The 19,410-nt window shown below is 39.1% G+C and overlaps 1 protein-coding gene across 13 annotated transcripts in view; it reads right to left on the reverse strand.

Annotated features, from left to right (window-relative positions):
• Window positions 1-4,398: 4,398 nt before the first annotated feature.
• Window positions 4,399-19,410, reverse strand: part of CDH11 (cadherin 11) — a 152,405-nt gene continuing 137,393 nt past the window's right edge. For 12 of the 13 annotated variants that reach the window (XM_084958350.1, XM_084958351.1, XM_021093362.2 and 9 more), the window contains 2 exons: window positions 10,452-10,703; window positions 6,825-8,152 (listed from right to left, as the gene is read on the reverse strand). In XM_084958350.1, coding sequence (XP_084814476.1) covers window positions 7,656-8,152; window positions 10,452-10,703 — 749 coding nt within the window. In that variant the 3' untranslated portion in view covers window positions 6,825-7,655. 13 annotated transcript variants of the gene reach the window in all.

Here is a 19,410-nt window from a genome sequence, read left to right on the forward strand (position 1 = left end):
TAAAAACCACTGCAGCTGACCCGCCACATTGGTGAGCTCTGCATCTGCAGGTATAACTAAATACGGATGGGATTTTTTTTTTTTTTTTTAATCCAGAAAGCTTGAAAAGTAAAAGTTAAATGGCTACAGGCCAGCAACTATTTACATAGTATTTACATTGTATTTATAACAATGACAGTTATACTAGGTATTATAAGTAATTAGAGATGATTTAAAGTAAATAGGAGGATATGCTTAGGTTTTATGCAAATACAGTTGCATTTTATATAAGGGACTTGAATATCCACAGCAAAATTGGGAGGGAAGTCTGGGAGAACCCCTGGGGCCACAATCCTTACACAACAAAATGCAGTATACATCTCTTAGAAGCAGTTTAAAGCCTGCCCTGAGGCTCCTGGATCAAAGCCTTCAAAAGAGAAGCCAAATCTTCCTTGACTTCACTTTTGGATCTGAAGTTATCTCCTGCAAATGTTAGAAAGATCTGGATTATGGTAGGAACATCCCAAATAACAGCAAAAACAACAACAAAGAATCATTCATGTGTGCAGCCAGGTATGCATGTAGTTATTTTCCTATTCTAGGTCAGTCTTTCCTAGAGTTCTTAGAGGCATGGCAGACAGAGATTACACATCCTCACTGTAGAAAGAAAATGAGACCCATAGACATTAAGTAGATTTTCCTGAGCTAGCAATCTCATAGATTATATCAGAAGGCACATCTGTGATGAGCTCAGTGCATCCTGGCCCAGCTTGATCTATGCATGTGTTGGCTGAATATCTAGTCATGCAAATCTAAATCCACAACATTATAATGGTGCTATCAAACATGGAGGTGGAGAGTGGGGGATGATATCCAGAGGAATCCTCACATGTGCATTTCCAGTAGTTTAGAATGCTATAATACCTAGACCATAAAAAGAAGTATTTATTTTCTTTTATCCATCCATCCCTCTATTCCTGCCCTAAATATTTGCTCAGCACCTATTCTGTGCTAGGAATCCAAAGAGAGAGAAAAAAAATAAGGTTCGTACCCCACTGATCTAGTTTGCTAGGTCACCATCATCCAACTGACCACCTCTTTATTAATTCATAAGAGAAGTTTGAAAATTATATTTCTAAGCACTACTAGTTCATTCACATCCCAGTTAGTGTTCGGAAAAAAAAAAAAAAAGAGGGAGAAAATTACCATTGCGTAAAATAATTTCCAACTTCCTGAGTGCTAAATGAAGTAAAAATTTTGGTTAAATTAAACTCATCAGGATTGTTATTAAAAAAGAAGTATTCCAATGCAATTATATGTCTTCAAATCTAAATATTTTCAGAGAGTTATGTCTATTAAAAAGTACCACTGTTCGAACAAATGAGCAAAATATATCAAATATGAAATTCCTTATATTAAAAATGTCAAAGTTTCTACGGTTCTTGACAAGATTACCAAATTCCATGTGTCACTTGATACATAGTTTCTACTCAATTAATTGTAATTCATAATCATGTGAATGTATTATCTTCTAATGGAACATTTAAAAGCTATTTTACCTGGTGCTATGCCAATATCATAACTGCACATTGTAGTCAATCATGTGAATTCATTGATCAGATAACTAGCCTTATTTAAAAAAAAATTTTTTTTTTCTTTTGGTGGTAGTAAACTATTCCTCAGTTCTCTGCTTATCTAAAACCATGGCATGCCAAGCTGTGTTCTGTGGTTTGCTCGGGAGAGATGAGACAGGTCATTGATTCTGAAGAGGAAAAGAGAGGCATAAGGAAAGGAAGTTCTTCCTTCACATTGTTCTGTAGCCTGGGATTAGAAAAAGAATATTGACATTAACAATATAATTGCTACCTTATTTTAAGGATTTGCCCTGTTCTAGGAACTGTTAGTGATTCTAGAAACATGATCTCATTTATTCTTTACCACCCTGGTGATGTTGTTTGCATTGCATGTTTGTGGAAAATGATCTGAGAGGTCAAGGTACCTGGCCAAAGTCACACAGCTAGTAAGTGTTGGATCCAGGCATTACACACAATGGTGCATTGAATGCCATACACCACAAGTGGTAGTGTTTATTGCTTTTACTCTTGAGCTGAAGATTTGAGGTTTGTGAGGTTTGAGCCTCAGATTGATATTGCCTCTGTGAGTCTGTGAGAGATGACTACATGCAGATAATCAGTTAAATTGGAGAAGAATTATAAAATCACATGTAAAGATATATTAATAAAATATCTGGAATGAAGAAGGTCCTTTTAAGGAGAGAGTAGTAATCATAAAAATAATTAGCTGAGTTGGTCTGCAAGATGAAAATTCAACTCTTATTCTCAGTTTAGTGGGATCAGACAAAGTCTTCCCCCACGCCCCACATAATTTTAGTCCAATGAAGAGAATGAAATATCAATTTTACATGAAGCATATTACAAACATTTATAAAATGTCTAATTGGTTTCTTTTATATTTGATTTTCAACAATCATATTGTAGAAAGACAATCTAAATTTAATGGATTAAAACCCTTGACCAAGGGGGGAAAAAAGGATCTATCCAGCTTTGACAATCACTTCCTGTGTATGTGTGGAGAGACGCTTAGCCTCTCTGGTCTAATAATGTGGAGATTATAGCACATACTTTATATTCTCCTAGGAATGAGATCAGTGTCGTGTATCTAGTACATTTCTCCCACACAGTACAGGCTCCAAAAAAAAGGGGGGGCTTATTAATTGAAGAAAAATAATTACTGCATTAATTAATATTCCCTTCTTATTTTTCAAAGCATTTGACATAACAAGGATAAGGTTTATGGTTACTAATTATCCTTATTAATAAAACTAAAGTCAGCATTACTCTTCAAAACCAGGGGGACTTACATTATCATTGAAATACTCCTTAGAGTTGGGAGAGAGCAGCGAAACACAATTAGAAATACAATCACTCCTGAGACTTCTACCACCATCTGATGACTCTTACTTCACATGCTCAGCCCTACTTCTGTAGTGAGCTAACTGGCAAATCCATATTTCTGATTACCTAGTTCCACCTAGCTGTCATACAAGCCCCACCAACTAACAAGTCCAACCTAAACTTAATTCAACTTCTTTTCCTCCTAATAACTTGTCCTTTTGGATTCATAATCCCAGATACCAAGATCACAATCCACTCAGTTTTTCAGGTAAATCAGCATAATATCACACTAGCATTCTCTAATCAGTTATCAAATCCTGATCAGTCTGTCTTATCAGTGCACCATCGTTAATCCAAGCATTGATTGATGTGTTTCGGACACAAAGCAAAGAAATGAGCGTACAACGAGACAAGATCCCTACCCTCTTGGGGCTTACATTCTGGCGAGGTAGTCAGACCCACAGGCACAGGAAAAGCCAATAAGCAAATTAGGTTCACAGATTTGTAATTGATATAGAGGAAACCAACAGGGTGAGCTACTTTAGATAGAAAAGAGGGCACATTGTGTCTGTATGAGGAACTAACAGATGGCTGGGGATTGGACCACAGGAGAATGGAGTACGTTGAAGTTGCAGAGGTTTGCAGGGCACTGGTCACATAAAGCAATACAGTAAGGGAATTGAAATATATTATAAGACTTTGGGCAAGCAGTAAAGAAGTTTAAGTTATGGAGCTATGTGGTCTGAGTTGGCTGTTCATATTCCTCTGAAGAGAAGAGATTGGGAGCAGGAGACATGCTGAGAGACTATTTTTGTCTTCCAGGCCAGAGATTATGATGGGCTAGACCAGGCTGATGGTAGTGCAGAAGCAGCGAATCCTTGCCCCTTTTCCATCATCAATTTACTGAATCATTTTAGGAGATGTGTGTGTGTGTGTGTGTGTGTGTGTGTGTGTGTGTATACATTGCATTTTGACTTTCATAGAAATCTTCCTGACATGCCGCTAGGTTTATGTGCTTTCACTCTGTCCTCCACACTGCCTGTCAGACAGATTTGGCCTCTACTGCTCAGCATCTCAACTAACCCCCCATTGTCCTACAGAGGGCCTCAAAAAGTGGTGAAGGTTATTGCACAATTACTCAGCAGTTTCAAATACTACTGAACAGGTCCCACCTGATACACAGGGCTATAATCTCTGGGCACCTTGAATGAGTATTTTTTCTTTTTTTTTTTCTTTAGGGCTATACCCATGACCTATGGAGGCTCCCAGGCTAGGGGGCGAATCAGAGCTGTAGCTGCTGGCGTACACCACAGCCACTGCAATGTCAGATCTGAGCTATCTGTGACCTACACCACAGCTCATGGCAATACCAGATCCTTAACCTGCTGAGCGAGGCCAGGGTTTGAACCTGTGTCCTCATGGATACTAGTCAGGTTCATTTCTGCTGGGCCACAATGGGAACTCCTTGAATGTTTTTTGGTTTTTTGTTTTGTTTTGTTTTTTGTTTTTTTTTTTTTTTATCTTTGCTATTTCTTTGGGCGGCGGCATATGGAGGTTCCCAGGCTAGGGGTCGAATCAGAGCTGTAGCCACTGGCCTACACCAGAGCCACAGCAACGCGGGATCTGAGCCGCGTCTGCAACCTACACCACAGCTCACGGCAGCGCCGGATCGTTAACCCATTGAGCAAGGGCAGGGACCGAACCCGCAACCTCATGGTTCCTAGTCGGATTCGTTAACCACTGCGCCACGATGGGAACTCCTGAATGGGTATTTTTAAATAAGTTCTCCAAGTGATGTAGATATATGCTCTCTTATTTTCCTCACCATCCCCAGGAACACTAGCCTATAAAATGCAATTTAGCTAAACACAAGATCTGTCCAGAATGGCCATGATTGGTCTACCCTCCATTCACTGTCGGCATTTCACCATCTCCTGTTATGTCTTGTATTTATTTTTCTTACCTCAACCCTAAAGGGGAGGAAATCACTGGTTGTGTTCATTGTTTGGGGAGGTGGTTGGACAAGGAAGTAAATAGGTGATTACAGGGCAATAGGATAGACAATTTGGAACAGGGCTGGGAAGATCGAAAGATATCAAGGAAGATAGCAAGATTCATTCTGCATCCTTAAGAAACCAGCACAGGGTCTTCAAAATAAGATTTTGATGAGTAAATGAATTAATGAATGATGAATGAAACAATACCTACTACTGAAGAACAAGAAGCAATAAAGCAATGTTCTTTTTTAGCTGTATCCATTTCATGAAGTAGTGATCATTTCAGACAGAAATAAGGAAGTGCTACTTAAACTAAGATTACGTTTAAGGCAATATGTTCCAAATGAAAAAGGACTCTGCTAGTCAAGAAAGACAGTTTATTTCCAAGCTTCTAAGAGGGTTCTACAAACAATAGAGGCTTAAAGTAAAAAAGAGAAAAAAAGAAGAAAGAAAAACAAGTACTTTTAACTATTGAAAAGTAGACAGCCTTTAAAAAAATTTTTTTAAACATGAAAATGTGAAAATGTAGTTGTCAAATCGAATCCAAATGTATTCCTAGAAAAAAGGATCATCCACGGTGATGGGCTTACTTACAGCTGTATACTTGTTTAAGTGCTATTCATTTTCCTTTTGAGTTATTTCTTCACTTCAAATTCAATTGGAGATCTGTGCAAATCTAGCAAAATATTCTTTGGATTACAAAAAGTATATAAAAAAAATGAACAAAACCTGCAATTATGGAAGTATTGAGAGTGTGCAATCCTTCACTGAAATGAAAGATTCCAAAGTGACATTGTCCACAGAATTTATTCCATTGAAGTGTTCAGACAATTTGATTTAAATGCAAAGGAATATGGAAGTGAGCACTTCATCAAAACATTTCTCTTTGTATGCATTTTGACTGAGTCATAAAAATAGTACGTAGCAGGATATCAAGAAATACTTGAAACAAACTCTCACAATAGTTTTAAAAAAAGGAAAAAGGATAATCTAAACATTGTCTGCAGTCAAGAGAAAGCATGTGCCCTGTGTCTAGAGGAAAGAGGAAAAGCACTTGGAGCATAGCATGACCTGTGTGTTCTTTCCCCGAGTATTGCTATGTTTTGACCTTTGGCCCTATAGAGCAGGTGAAGTGTTCTTCACAGAAGTCCTAGTCCCCAGGCAGTGAGAGGCAACTGCAGGAGACTGCAGGCATACTCACAGATCAAATGTCATTGACCCCCAGAATCCACCATGGTCCCTGCCCTCATTCTGAGCTTATGACCTAAAGCATATTTTTAAACAAAGGTTTGAAAATGAATTATTCTTTCTTAGATCAAACTTGAAAATGCCACATCGTTTTAAGAGGTGTTAAAATCACAAGAGAAAAAATAAGCAGTTTCAACTGTCAGTCATTACGATAGCCTGGCAAGATCAAAGTAAGGAAAAATAGAATAACAATGGAGAGCTGATCTGATAACTACATGTGGCAAATGTATATTTTTGACCCTTTTCCTCCCTAACCCCCAAATGCTCGGTATGGGGCATAAAATCTACATCTTGAACTTGAGAGTTCTGATAGTTTCACTCCCTCATGGATTTGATTCTCATAACCATCAAATTACTGCTGTACAAGATAGGCGTATATTATATAACAAGTATTGCAGAATCATGAACTGACCTAGATCTTTAGCATCCTTCTTTTGAAGAAGATGTATGTGAAGAGAAGCCAGGAAGCTAATACCAAGAATGTACAAAAAAGCTTTACACAATGTTACAGAATCTTGTCTGAAAAAAACATTTGTAAAACATATTTGATTTTAAATAAACAATAAAAGCAGCAGACTACAATAGATCATAAATAGGGTTATTAAAAGATCACAAATATCTTAAATTATAATTATAAATGGGTCATTAGAAATAATTTTTTCAGTGTTAAGAATCAAACCCAGAATTAAAAAAGAATCTTTTTTTATTTCAAAGGTTGCTTCTTATATTGAAGCTCATATTAAAGCAACAGTACAATGTTCATAAAATATAAGTGTGATGCTGTAACATTTCTTACATGTCAGAATACTGATATTTGTATGTATACTAAAATAAGAACTTTAAAATTGTACAAATAGATACATTAAAAATGACATAGAAATAGGGCGCCTCTCACTGAAACAAGACAGTTATATCTGGCACGTATTAGTTTAAGATGAAAGTAGAAGCAAAAAGATTTACAAGAATCAGCAGTAACAAGATTGATGTTCAAGAGACATAATTGTACATTGTATTGTACATACATTGTATGGGTTTAAGCTGGCTGAATATTATATATTTCAAGTTTAAAAATGCACTACATAGAGAGTGTCCATAGTTTAAGGCGAAATTACAGCTCAGAACTGTTGTCCTTTCTAATTTTGTGGAAGCTTCTTTGACAAATTAAAAAAAAAAAAAAGAAGAAGAAAAAAGACTTAGATGTTCATAACACATAAATTTCCCTTCATTGTGAGTTCACCGTTAGACTTCCCCTTCTCTTAAATATTTTGTATGCCAAGTGGTTTTTCTCTAGCCAAGTTGATAAACAACTTCAATATTTGCCTTTTTGTGAGAAAAGGTACTTCACAGTATTTACCACTTTGATGTCCTTGCAGTTTTATTAAATGTATCCTCTCTGTAAAAGTTTGCTTGTCTTAAATGAGCCTTTCCTTGATTTAAAAAAATACCTGTTTACATATCTTCTAGATTCTTCAGAACGCCAGACACAGTTCTTAAGGCCAAATTTGTATCATTATTGTTAAGAGTCGTCATCAAAAGTGTCTTTGGAACCGTACAAGTCTGCTAGTTTCTTAAACCGAGGTCCCCAGTTCTGTAGGTAGTCATAGTCCAAGTCTGAATCTGTGGTGGCCGACTCTAAGGAGCTCAGGGACCCAGCCACTGAGCCCCTGCCTTCGTAACCATAGATTTGGATGGAGTCATAAGGAGGGGCAGTCGGGTCATTATCTGCCTCCTGTATTCTCGTGTTGATGAAATCATCCACATCCACACTGTTGGGTGCTGGTCGGAGCCCGGGTCTAGGCATGTACTGATACTCGGGTTTTATGTCTTTGCGAGGGATAAATCCATTGATACCATCCGGATTCTGGAGGGTGGCAATATCAAAGGCTTCTGTGTCTTCTTCCCCACCCCCCTCATCATCATAGGTAATGATGTTCTCACGGACATCTTCTTCCTCGAAGACAATGAGTGGTTCTTTCTTTTGCCTTCTCAAAGTCACAAACAACACTACGATGACTACAGGGGAAAGAAAAAGAAAGGAAGCATAGGTTAAGCCTAGTCTTGCTGGGTTTTCTCCCCAGGAGACTTCTGCTTACCATAAAGCATGGTGTATACATGCTTTAGAACTAGAACCCAGTCTATGAAATGAGAACTTGACCTGAAATCCCCAAAGATGTACAAAACTGCCCTCCACCTGACTCTTCTGCAAAATGCTGCCAGAAAAAAAATTATATCTGAACAAACTGGCAAGTTGGAACTTTGAGCTTTGTACATATGAATCTGACACTATTTGGAAGTCATCTTCTGAAGAATTAGGAAGATTCTAGATATGTTGGTCTGTAACCTCTTAAAAGTGGGCTAGGCCTGTTTCTTTTGCAGAGGAAGACAGCTGCCTCTCCCAAAGTTTACAAATGAGGACATTCAGAGACTTGAGGTTGTAACTGTCTCTAAGAGGTGCTGTGCCCCTGCCCAGAGGTCTGCGGTGGGGTCAGCAATGACCCTACTCTATCTTCGTAAGACATATTATCGGAGGCACAGCTAGACTCTCTTCAGATCACTCTACAGAAGAGAGGAAGTCCATAAGGACACTCAAGAGACAAAGGCCAATCTTCTCCATTTTTTTGAACACACCTGAGAGAAAGGATTCTACTAAGCTTGGGCCATCTATGGACAAGTGAGCAGAGTTGCTTATGAGGAAAGCTCAGACACTGCTTCATTCTCTATCAATCCCTCCACCTCCCCACAAGAGGCTTCTACAATGTTCACTTGGAACATTGTCCTGCAAACTTTGCAAGACTGAAGAAAACATCTGTGGCTGAATTTGGCAAGTGGCTTGCCAAGGTCCACCATCCCTCTGAGATGCAGGGATGAGGACTTGTACTTGCTCAGACTCTGAATGGCTTCCAGTGTTCACCAAGCACTGTCCTTCCTCTGTGCCTTAACATCTTAACATCTTCACCAGGACACTGTTCTTATTTATTTATTTTTTTGCTTGTCTGACTCTATCATTTAACACAAAAACTTTGCTGGCATCATACAGGGCTATTGGTACCCGCTTTATATACTCACCTGGCCATCACTTTGACACTTGGCACACGGTTCACACATCTGGCTCCCTCACTAGACTATGAGCTTCTCAGAGCTTTTTTTGTCTTCTGTTCCCCCTGCTTACTTGATTCATCCATCCCAGCACCCTTTCCCAGCTGGAAAACCCATTCAGCATCTGATAAGTATGTCATGTCCTCCAGGAAGATGTCTTTGACCTTCCCAGTCAATGTCAGGCACTCTCTGCTCTTGTGCCGTCACCACCTTTGGTTCATGTCCCTCTTGTGGCACTCACCATGTGCCTCTGTGGTTTATCTACTCAGGCATATTTTCCTCAATAGACTATGAACTTTTTCATCCCCAAGATCTTGTATGATTCTTCTCTTTATCCCACAGGGCTGAACACAAGGTCTGGTACCCAGAAAATACTCATTAGCAATTTGCTGAACTGATTTTGGTGGCCATTCCCTATGCAGCCGGGATCCATTAATTCATTGAATGGAGAACTAAGGATCATGGAACAAATATAAATTTGACATGAGACATACTTAGATTTGAATCCTGAGTTTTTGGTCATATATAAGTTCTGAGACTTTGGAATAATTGGTCTAATCTTCCTGAGGCTCGGCAATGTGAGATGTTACCTGCATCAGCACATTCCTGCTATTATAGAGTAAACTGCAGATGGGGCAAAGAGAGGCACCTAACTCAGCAGGCAAATGCAGGAAAAGCTTCCCCAGGGTCCCCATCAGCTGAGACACATACCCAGATATGACATTTGACAATTAGGGGAGGAGTTCAGGTCCAGCTGTAGCCATGCCAGTCTTCACCCAGTTCCTTGAGTCCTGTATAGACTGCCTTTGATATCATGACCGTTCTTTCTCCCTCTACCTCTTCTCATTCCTCTTGTAAAGTAAACCATTGGTTATATACTTGGTCTCTACCTAAATTCCACTGCTGCAAAATCTTCTCTGATGTTCTCACCTCCTCCTCTGTTAATGCCCCCAGAAGTCTTCTGCTCTGTCGTCCTGTGATGCCCAGCAATTCACACACTTCCCCAACCTTCCCCAAGTCTGCTCCATCTGCTTGCCAAGTTGCCTGCTCCCCCAACCATACCCTAACATACACGAGCAGGCCCCCCTCTTTTTTGCCTCACATTGCATTCACAGTATATAGCACACTTCCCAGGAACTTGGGACATACATGTGTTTGAATGGAGGGCGCCTGGTTGAGAGGCCCTTCCTGCGGGTGGCCCTGGGAGACCCCTTACCCAGGAGAATGACGATGCAGGCGAGGATGGCGATCAGAGCCCCTGTGCTCAGGCCAGCGTTCAGGATGTAGGCCTCAGCATTGCAGGACAGCAGCGCCCCATTCACATCACACCCACAGACCTTGATGGTGAGGGTGTTGGTGCTACTCATGGGCGGGATTCCACTATCGCTGATCACAATGGGCAGGAGGTACAAATCCTGCTTCTGCCGACTGAACCCTCCGCGCCGGGCATACACCCCTGCAGTGTTATCTGTTGGAAGAGGGGAGACAGGTGTACTCTCAGAGTCAGACCACTGGAATCACAGCCTTCACGTTTTGCATGTAGCCTGGCAGATCTGAGTGTGTTCTTCTCACTGCCATGGCCAACAGCCAGAATCTTCCCCACTTTTCTTGAGTCTAGTGTCTATAGAGGCTGGAGTCATTTGGCATGATAAGGATCCCTGAGTTTCCTCCTGTTTTGGTATAAAATTCAGAAATCGGCTCTCGTTTTTTGGTCCACATGAATGTCTTTGATAGCCATTTTCTGTTTTGGTGTTGTCCCTGTCCTCAAATACAAGAAAGTGTGGACTTCAATCAAGTTACATAATAACATAATCCTATGTTAGTTTAGGATACAGTTAAATATATAAGCGAGTGTGAGAAAAAACACACAAAGAAGCTCCCCCCACCCATGTTTTCGCTTTCCCTACTTCATGACAAGCCTTTGGCCAGTTTTTGTTTTTTTTTGAGAGCTTTCCAATCCAATCTCAAATCTTTCCCAAACTATGAACCCACTCATGAATCCTAAAGGAGAATTCTGTTATTTAAGAGGAAATATTTTATAAACCCAGTAGTAGGTTTATAGTTTCTCTCAAATTCAAACATCATCAGCCACCCAGTTAAACATGTCACTCCTGGTTAAAACGATGCCAAGTTTTCTCTGTCGCCCACACAACACAGCTGACATTTACACAGTGCATCACCAGGTAGTTCTCTGATCTAGATTTTATCTTGCCTTCCAGGGTCACACCTGCCCCTTTCCACACACCCCAGTTTGGCCTGATGTGCAGAACTCAAGAGTGTTCCCCAGCTCACCACTCTTCATACGCCCTAGCTTTGACCCTCTGCCTTAATGCCCCCCAAAGCTGTTCCTTTGATCATGACAGGTGAGCTTCTCAAGCCTCAAAATGGAATTCAAAAGTTGCCTTCAGGGATCCCTTTCTAGACTTCTCCCTCAACTCCTTTGGAAGCCATCACATGGGACATTCCTATTGAAATTGTTCTCCCACCCTTCTCTCATTATTTGTTGTCATAACTAATTGGAGTTCTCCTAGACTGTGAATTTCTGGAGAATTGAGGCTTCTATCTGATTCATCTTGGTCTCTCTAGTCCTGGACACACAACAGACATTCAGTAAATATGTGTTGAGCAAATGTTGTAACCGTCTTCTGGGAAAGGTTAAACCCAAATTCCAGATGTTGGCTTTCATGTGTTTCTCAATCTTTTGTAACCTATTTCCCAAAATGCTTCCTCATCATGTTTTCTCCAAATCTCTACCAGCCAAAAATATTTTTTTCTAGACCATATGTTCTGCATTTGTAAAACAGTGGTATTATAAAACAGTGGACGTTTTGAATATGCTCCATCAAATTACACACAGACACATACAGAGACACGTACACAACACACACACACACACACCCTCAGTATGTCATGCCTTTTTTCTAATGAGTTAGGAATCAGTAATTCATAGCAGTAAGAATGTTATGACCAACATGATGGCGCAATAGCTAGAATGCTTTAATGGGTTTACAGAACCATGAATTACCTCTTGTGGTGAGAAAAATTATCTTAGAATCTGAAAATTGAATTGATATATTTTAGATTAAAGGAAATACATTCTATATGAGATAGTATATATATATATGTATGTATACACACACACACATATATGTACATACATATGTGTGTATATGGCAGGTTCAGTCTTATTTAGGACTAAACAGATATTCTGAGTATTTCAGAAGGTAAGATGTGTGCCCCCATGGCCTTTGGAAAGACTTATAATGACAGATTCTCTGTCCTTTGCTGCCAGTATCTCAATATAAACAGGACAGAATAGCTAGCCCTCCTTTCTATATTTTCTGAATTTTGTGTGATTGGCATATATTGCTCTTATCACTGGAGAAAAATCATATGTACTTTAGAAAATCTTACAAAAATAAGCTGGTCAAATAGAATGTAAACTGAAAATTCAGTTTCCTGACTGTTCTTTTCTATTCTAGGCTATACATTGTTCCATGCTTAACAATTGAAAAAAAAATTACATACCTACAATAAATTACTTCAGATGTTATTTTTTTCCTTCTCATAAGTTTTTTTGGGTTCAAATAAGAATTTCAAAAGTAAGATGTTATAATATTTACCCTATTTTAATGATCTGAAATATCACTAATGCCATCATAAATAAAAATGAATGTAAAAATTATGAAAAAAGCAAATTAATTAAATTGCTTGGTCAAATATGCCTCTCTGATACAAATGACAGTCACAAGAGGGAATTCTTTTACTTTATCTATTGGGTCCCACCCTGTTGCCCATGGTGTTGTTTGGAAGGAATGTGACCTGGATGTTTTTATTTTTTAAAACCGGTGGAAGCCATAATTTAAAATCTATTCCTCACTGCACTATGCATGCAAGACTGTACCTCCAGATCACAGAAGGCTGGCTCACACGTGAAGGTAATTGAAAATCAAACACTAATGGAAAACATGGATCTGAGCAGGACACCAGCCTGTGAATTCAAGATGTTTCATATTCTGAATAGCTGAGTCCTCTCAGACATTCTGAAGCGGTGACATGAAAGCTCATCAAAGTCCCCCCTGACTGAACCATTTATAACCTCTGAGTGATGCATCAGTAGAATCTCGAGAACTTTAAAAAAAAATGTCTTCTAGTGAAACATGTTTCACATATGGATTTTAAGATCAGTTTGAGAGATGGAAAATGAATGGGCTGAAGGTCTCTTCTTGGGCACCCTCCAAATACATGCTTTAGAATGGGTCATTTGTCCTGTCAGGGCCTCACGTGCTCATCTTTAAAATGAGGACATCGGTTGATATCAAGCGTACCACACGGAGTGGTTATTAGAACCAAATAATGTAATAAAAGCCAGTGGCTGTCCTCTGGGCTGTGCTTCAGAGGGCTCAGGAATCCTCCTACCAGAAAACCTGGCACCAGTATCGAGATCCTCCAATACCTGGTGATAGATAAATATGGATAGACAAGAAAGGTACCTGACCAGGCTACCTTGGCACTGACATGGTTGCTGTTGCTTGAATGAATAAAATATTGCACCCTACAGATCTAAGTGGCCCCACCACCAACTGGAGGATGAGCTTTTTGTGGGGAGGGCCGTATGAGGAGACACTGCCATGTCCTGTGATGGTATTTCTTGTGGCCTACTCTGATCACTGATCTTTCACTAAAAAAAAGAGCCACTATGGGTAGAGACCTCCTGAAAAGCAACTCTAGAAAAACAAATGGAAAAAGAAACAAACTAATAATAATACAACCCTTCTATAAAATCAATTTTGTATCCTAAGTTTAGCTACAGATTCTCTCATCTAAATTTTTTTAATTAACCACTCCCTGTCTTTGAGAGGGTCCTCTCACTTTAGACATACAAGAAAATGTCACACCCTGAAGTTCATGGGTGATCCAAAAAAAAAAAAAAAAAACCACAGTTTCTGTGAGAACACATTTTTAGGGAAGTACCAAATTGACTCCATGGTTAATAAGATAAGGTCGAAAAAGGCACATGTTGTATAGGTTATTTTAACTTTCATCAAGAGATTTCTCAGCACCTTCTCCTTTATAAAGTTACCAAAGGGCAAATCTCTAAGTATTTGGGGTCAAACAGACTTAGATTTGAATCTTGAATCTTCTACATATTAATTGCCTGATTTTTAGACATTTTAGGTAAATGTCTGGAGTTGTTATATTCTCATACAGGAAACTAATAATTTTTAGGGTTAAATTCGATTCCATTCATAAAGGTTCTTAGCACAGTGCCAGGCTGTTGGAGATGCTCAGTAAATATTAATTCTTTTCTGGAAGCTCTCCTCTTTGAGCAGTAGACTAATGAGGAAGAGAAACATATTGGCAAAGAGAGGAAAGTGAATTCTTAGAAATGTCATTGCAGGCTTGAATGTAATTTTCCTACAAAGAAGGGCTCATCATCTAGAGATAGGAAGATAGTTCATGCTCCTCAGTCCTGGGTAACATTTTCCATGGTAATAAAATATTTTTCAAGCACCTTGGTGTTCCATCCTGACACTCAGTGTTCTCATCCCTGGATACAAACATGTAAGCAGTTCCTTTTTCCTCCTCACTTAGGCCACGATTTGTAAACGAGGCTGTTAATTACTAGTTTATGTCATGTACAAATTGAGTATTTCTATTAATGGAAAATAAATTCAAGTTTTGAAACATTACGTCTACAGCATGGATCCCTAATCCCAAGCTGTTTTTTTCTGCTCACTTTGTCATGACACTAACACAATGTCAAAGTCCCTGAGAACAGTGGTCTTCATGGTACCAGTCTGGAGATGCTAGTGTCATGATGACGTCATGCAAGGGAGGGATACAGATGACTAGGATTAAAAGGGAAAATCATGACAGGGAAGCAGCCTTTACTAGACAGACTGCACTGGGTGCCAACTTTGTATTCGCCAAAAAAAAAAAAAAAAAAAAAGGAACAAAACAAAATGGGCACTATATGGGCACAGCCCCTTCATATTAACAACTTAAAAAGAAGAAGCACAGCAGCAAAGAATTAGTGCTTTCTGCTCTCACCATGATATCAGGGGGGAGGCTTGGCTTAAGGAGAGAATGTCACCCTGTAGCCTTCCTGAAGCTATTCCTAAAGATGCTCTTCCTCACCAGTTCTTTTCCCCTCTCCCTCTCTGCTCCAAAGCTAAGGATTCTCCCACTGACCGAAATGATCAGAGACACGTTAGTCTGTGAAGACAGGTGCTGCCTACATCACATTGGAGCTCATCTCTTGAGACTGTTAAAGATCTGGAGAATCTAGGCCAAGCCTTGCTCTTATTGTATTCCCTTCTGACCTAAATCTACCTACTCTACCCTTTGCAGCTCAAACCTCAGAGACAAAATAGATCTATTGACAGCATGAAAAACTCCCACACACTTAAAGACAGTTAGGTAGTCACTAGCAGAATAATCATTATTTGATTACTTTCCTCTGGGTCCTCTCTGCTTTTCCTAGAAATGTGGCAATAGTTCTAACAGGATAATGAAAAATAGATATATATATATAGTGTGTCTCCAAAATCTTCCTGGAATTTTAAGATTTAATAATTTCAGAAGTACACAGGCTACATCGTTGAAAACTTTATTTAGATTTTTAATAGTCATTTTGATTGTTGAAAAATTAATTTTTTTTTGGTCTTCTGTATTTTTTTAGGGCTGCACCTGTGGCATATGGAGGCTCTTAGGCTAGGGATCAAATTGGAGCTGCAGCTGCTGGCCTACGCCACAGCCACAGTAACACGGGATCCAAGCCTCATCTGCAACCTACGCCACAGCTCAGAGAAAGGCCAGATCCTTAACCCACCGAGCAAGGCCAGGGGGATCGAATCCGCATCCTCATGGATACCAGCTGGGTTCATTAACCACTGAGCCACAAATGGGAACTCCTAATTTTAATTTTTGATGCCAGTATTTGCCACTTTGAATCTGAGAGGGACTGAGATAATAGAAATTTCAAGTAAGACTTTTAGAGTTTGTAGCATTAATTTTCTGATATGACTAATGCTTAGAGGTGAACTTAATAACTTGCGTATATATCTTTTCTTGTCTTTCTGAACACTATATGAGCCGTGTATCTGCCTATTGTCACACTCAGAGTGCCTGTGTCACAGTTTATAGGGACTGTGTGAATGTCTGTCCTCTCCAGCAGACAGTAACCTCCTTGAAGGCAAGAACCTTGTCTCACTCAGATTTGTTCAGTCAGCAGTGTTTTGTGTGTTAGAGGAATAAACAGCTGAAGGATACTTCTTTCACTACATCTCAGCAGCCATCTGGCTTTTTCACAGTCAGAATTTACTGATTTATTAGCTTTCCATCAATTTCCAGCCTCCATCTTCTCCCACTTTGTATTTTTGAGCCAAACTCAATCAGTGCTGCCTGTATCTACATTACGGAGTTTTGTTCCTGAGAAATGTTTTCATCTCTTCATCTCATTATTCTTTTCTTATTATTCAGGGTGAGTCAGATTCAACTAAGTAACATTTATTGAGCTGTTAATAGATGCAAACCTTATTCCCTATTACTCCTGCCTACTTTATCCCAAATAATTTTTAAATTCTATGTAGAAAGTATAATTACACTTATTTTATGCAAAAAGAAATTGAAAAACAAAGAGGAATACAACTGATCACAGTAACATGGAAAATACAAACAACTAGGAGCCAAACTCCTCTAGATTTCACTGGTTTTTTTTTTTTCTTTTTACAGCTGCACCTGCAGCATATGGAAGTTCCAGGCTAGGGGTTGAATCAGAGCTGCAGATGCAGGCCTACGCCACAGCCACAGCAACACCAGATCCAAGTCTCATCTGTGACCTACACCACAGGGTGCAGCAATGCTGGGTCCTTAATCCACTGAGTGAGGCCAGGGATCAAACCCTCATCCTCAAGGATGTTTCTTAACCCTCTGAGTTCTGTAGCAGGAACTCCCATAGGTTTCACTCTATTTTTACTAGTGCTCAGATGACCCTAGAATCATGATATTATCACATGCAAATTACATTCTGTTTTTTTTTTTTTTTACCAAATTTCCACAGCATGGTTAGTTGATTTAATGGACCTCATCACAACCTATAGCTAAATCCAAATATTCACAGGTTCCAGATAAAACAGCTGCTCTTAGAAGCCTGAGAATTTTATGTCAGAGAGACCTACAACGAATTAAGGGTATTCATTCAACACTTCTCTTCCCATAGCATTTCCAGAAACAGACACACCTTCAAAAACAAACCAGCAATCCCACTCCTAGGTATATATCTTTCATTCAAAGCTTTCATTCAGAAAGATACATGTACCCCCTAAGCTCATTGCAGCACTATTTACAATAGCCAACACATCAAAATAACCTAAATGCACATTGACTGATGAATGGATTAAGAAGATATGGTACGTATACACAATAGAATACTACTCACCCATAAAAAGAACAAAATAATGCCATTTGCAGCAATATGGATGGAACTAGAGATTCTTATACTAAGTGAAGTAAGTCAGAAAGAGAAAGACAAATACCATATGATATCACTTATATGTGGAATCTAAAATATGGCACAGATGAATCTATCTACAGAATAGAAATAGACTCACAGACATGGAGACCAGACTTGTGGTTGCCAAGGGGGAGGGTGGAGGAAGTAGGATGGACAGGGAGTTTGGGGTTGGTAGACGCTGTATAACAACAGGAGGTCCTACTGTGTAACACATGGAACAATATCCAATCTCTTGGTTTAGAACACAATGGAAGATAGTATGAGAAAAAGAATGTGTGTGTGTATATATATATGTGTGTATATATATATATATGACTGGGTCACTATGCATATAGCATAAATTGACACAACACTGTAAATCAACCATATTCTAATAAAAATTTCAAAAACTCACCAAAATGCAAGTGGAAAAAATATTTCCATTATTATCCCAGTGTTTTGAAATGAAGAAAATGCTTTGAGGTAAATTCTATGAGGCTAATCTTAAAATACTAGCACAGAAAATTGATCCAAGACTCTGATGGCTGTAATGTCTCCCCTCTGAATCAAGGAGCTGCATACTACAAGGGAGGGTGTGATCATAATCTTTTAATTAACACCTTTGATACTGAGGTATCAGCAAAATATAAAGTGTAATAAATAACACTGTAGGAATAGCTGTCTATGTGCATGTGTGTATGAGGCAGCTAAGTGTGCACTGTTTGTTGGTATCAGTAGACTTTTCATTTTTATAATTTGTCACATCCCTTAGAATCAACTCTCCCTCCACTTTTGTTAGAGGATAGTTTTCTCCTTGGTGATGGGGAAGGAGAAAGGAACATACGTCTTGGTTTAAGACAAAGAAGACTACCAAGGATTTCAGTGGGATATAAACTTTTAGAGTCTTTCAGTGAGTTGAGAAATCCCAAGAGCAGTTAAGTCAGTGACCAGAGGGAACTTTCAAAGAATAATCTGTCTGATCCACCAAAAAGATCCATTTCTCTTTTCTCTTGGGTTGGGGAGGGGATGGGTTTCCAGATAAATTGTGTTCGGTGTTGGACAAACTGCAATAATGAATTTCAGGCAGAAAAGGAACATAATTATTTATACAGTGAAAATGGCAGGGCATTAAAAGCCATCTGCCATTTTGATCTGCCAACAAAGCATCTTCCATACTGAAGCAATTAAGGGGAGGGGAAGTTCCACAGAAATCTGTTTGGCTATTTTTAAATTGTAAAAGTGAAAAACCAGAAGCGTATTTGGATGCTTCTTGGTGATGCATCACACAAAAAACTGACCTTACTTTAGAGCCCTCCCCCTCAAAGAGAGAGAAAGAGAGAGTTTGCTCATTGGTCTAATCAGGGTGAATCTGTCTTGGCTATCATTCCTTACCCAGCCACACCTGCTTTCCATAGGAACATTTTGTTGTTGTTGTTCCCTTTTGTTTTTTATTTTTTAGTAGTGAATGTATTCTGAATGTATCATGTATCAGAGCTCATGTGATCTGCATCTTGGCCCATATGAGATAATATTTTTGCAAAATAAATACATTTGAAAGTCACCTCTTCCTGGATCCAAACCTTAGATGTCCAGAATAACTTTGTGGAATAATGAAGAGGAAACAGATAAATGGACAGAAGGGGCGATAATGTGGTTTGACTCATTCAGAACATTCCAG

This window comes from Sus scrofa, chromosome 6 (genome assembly GCF_054392235.1).
Source record: "Sus scrofa isolate SSC_HxYL_T2T_F1_AM1 chromosome 6, Sscrofa_HxYL_maternal_Yorkshire_Landrace_v2.0, whole genome shotgun sequence".
NCBI lineage: Eukaryota > Metazoa > Chordata > Mammalia > Artiodactyla > Suidae > Sus > Sus scrofa.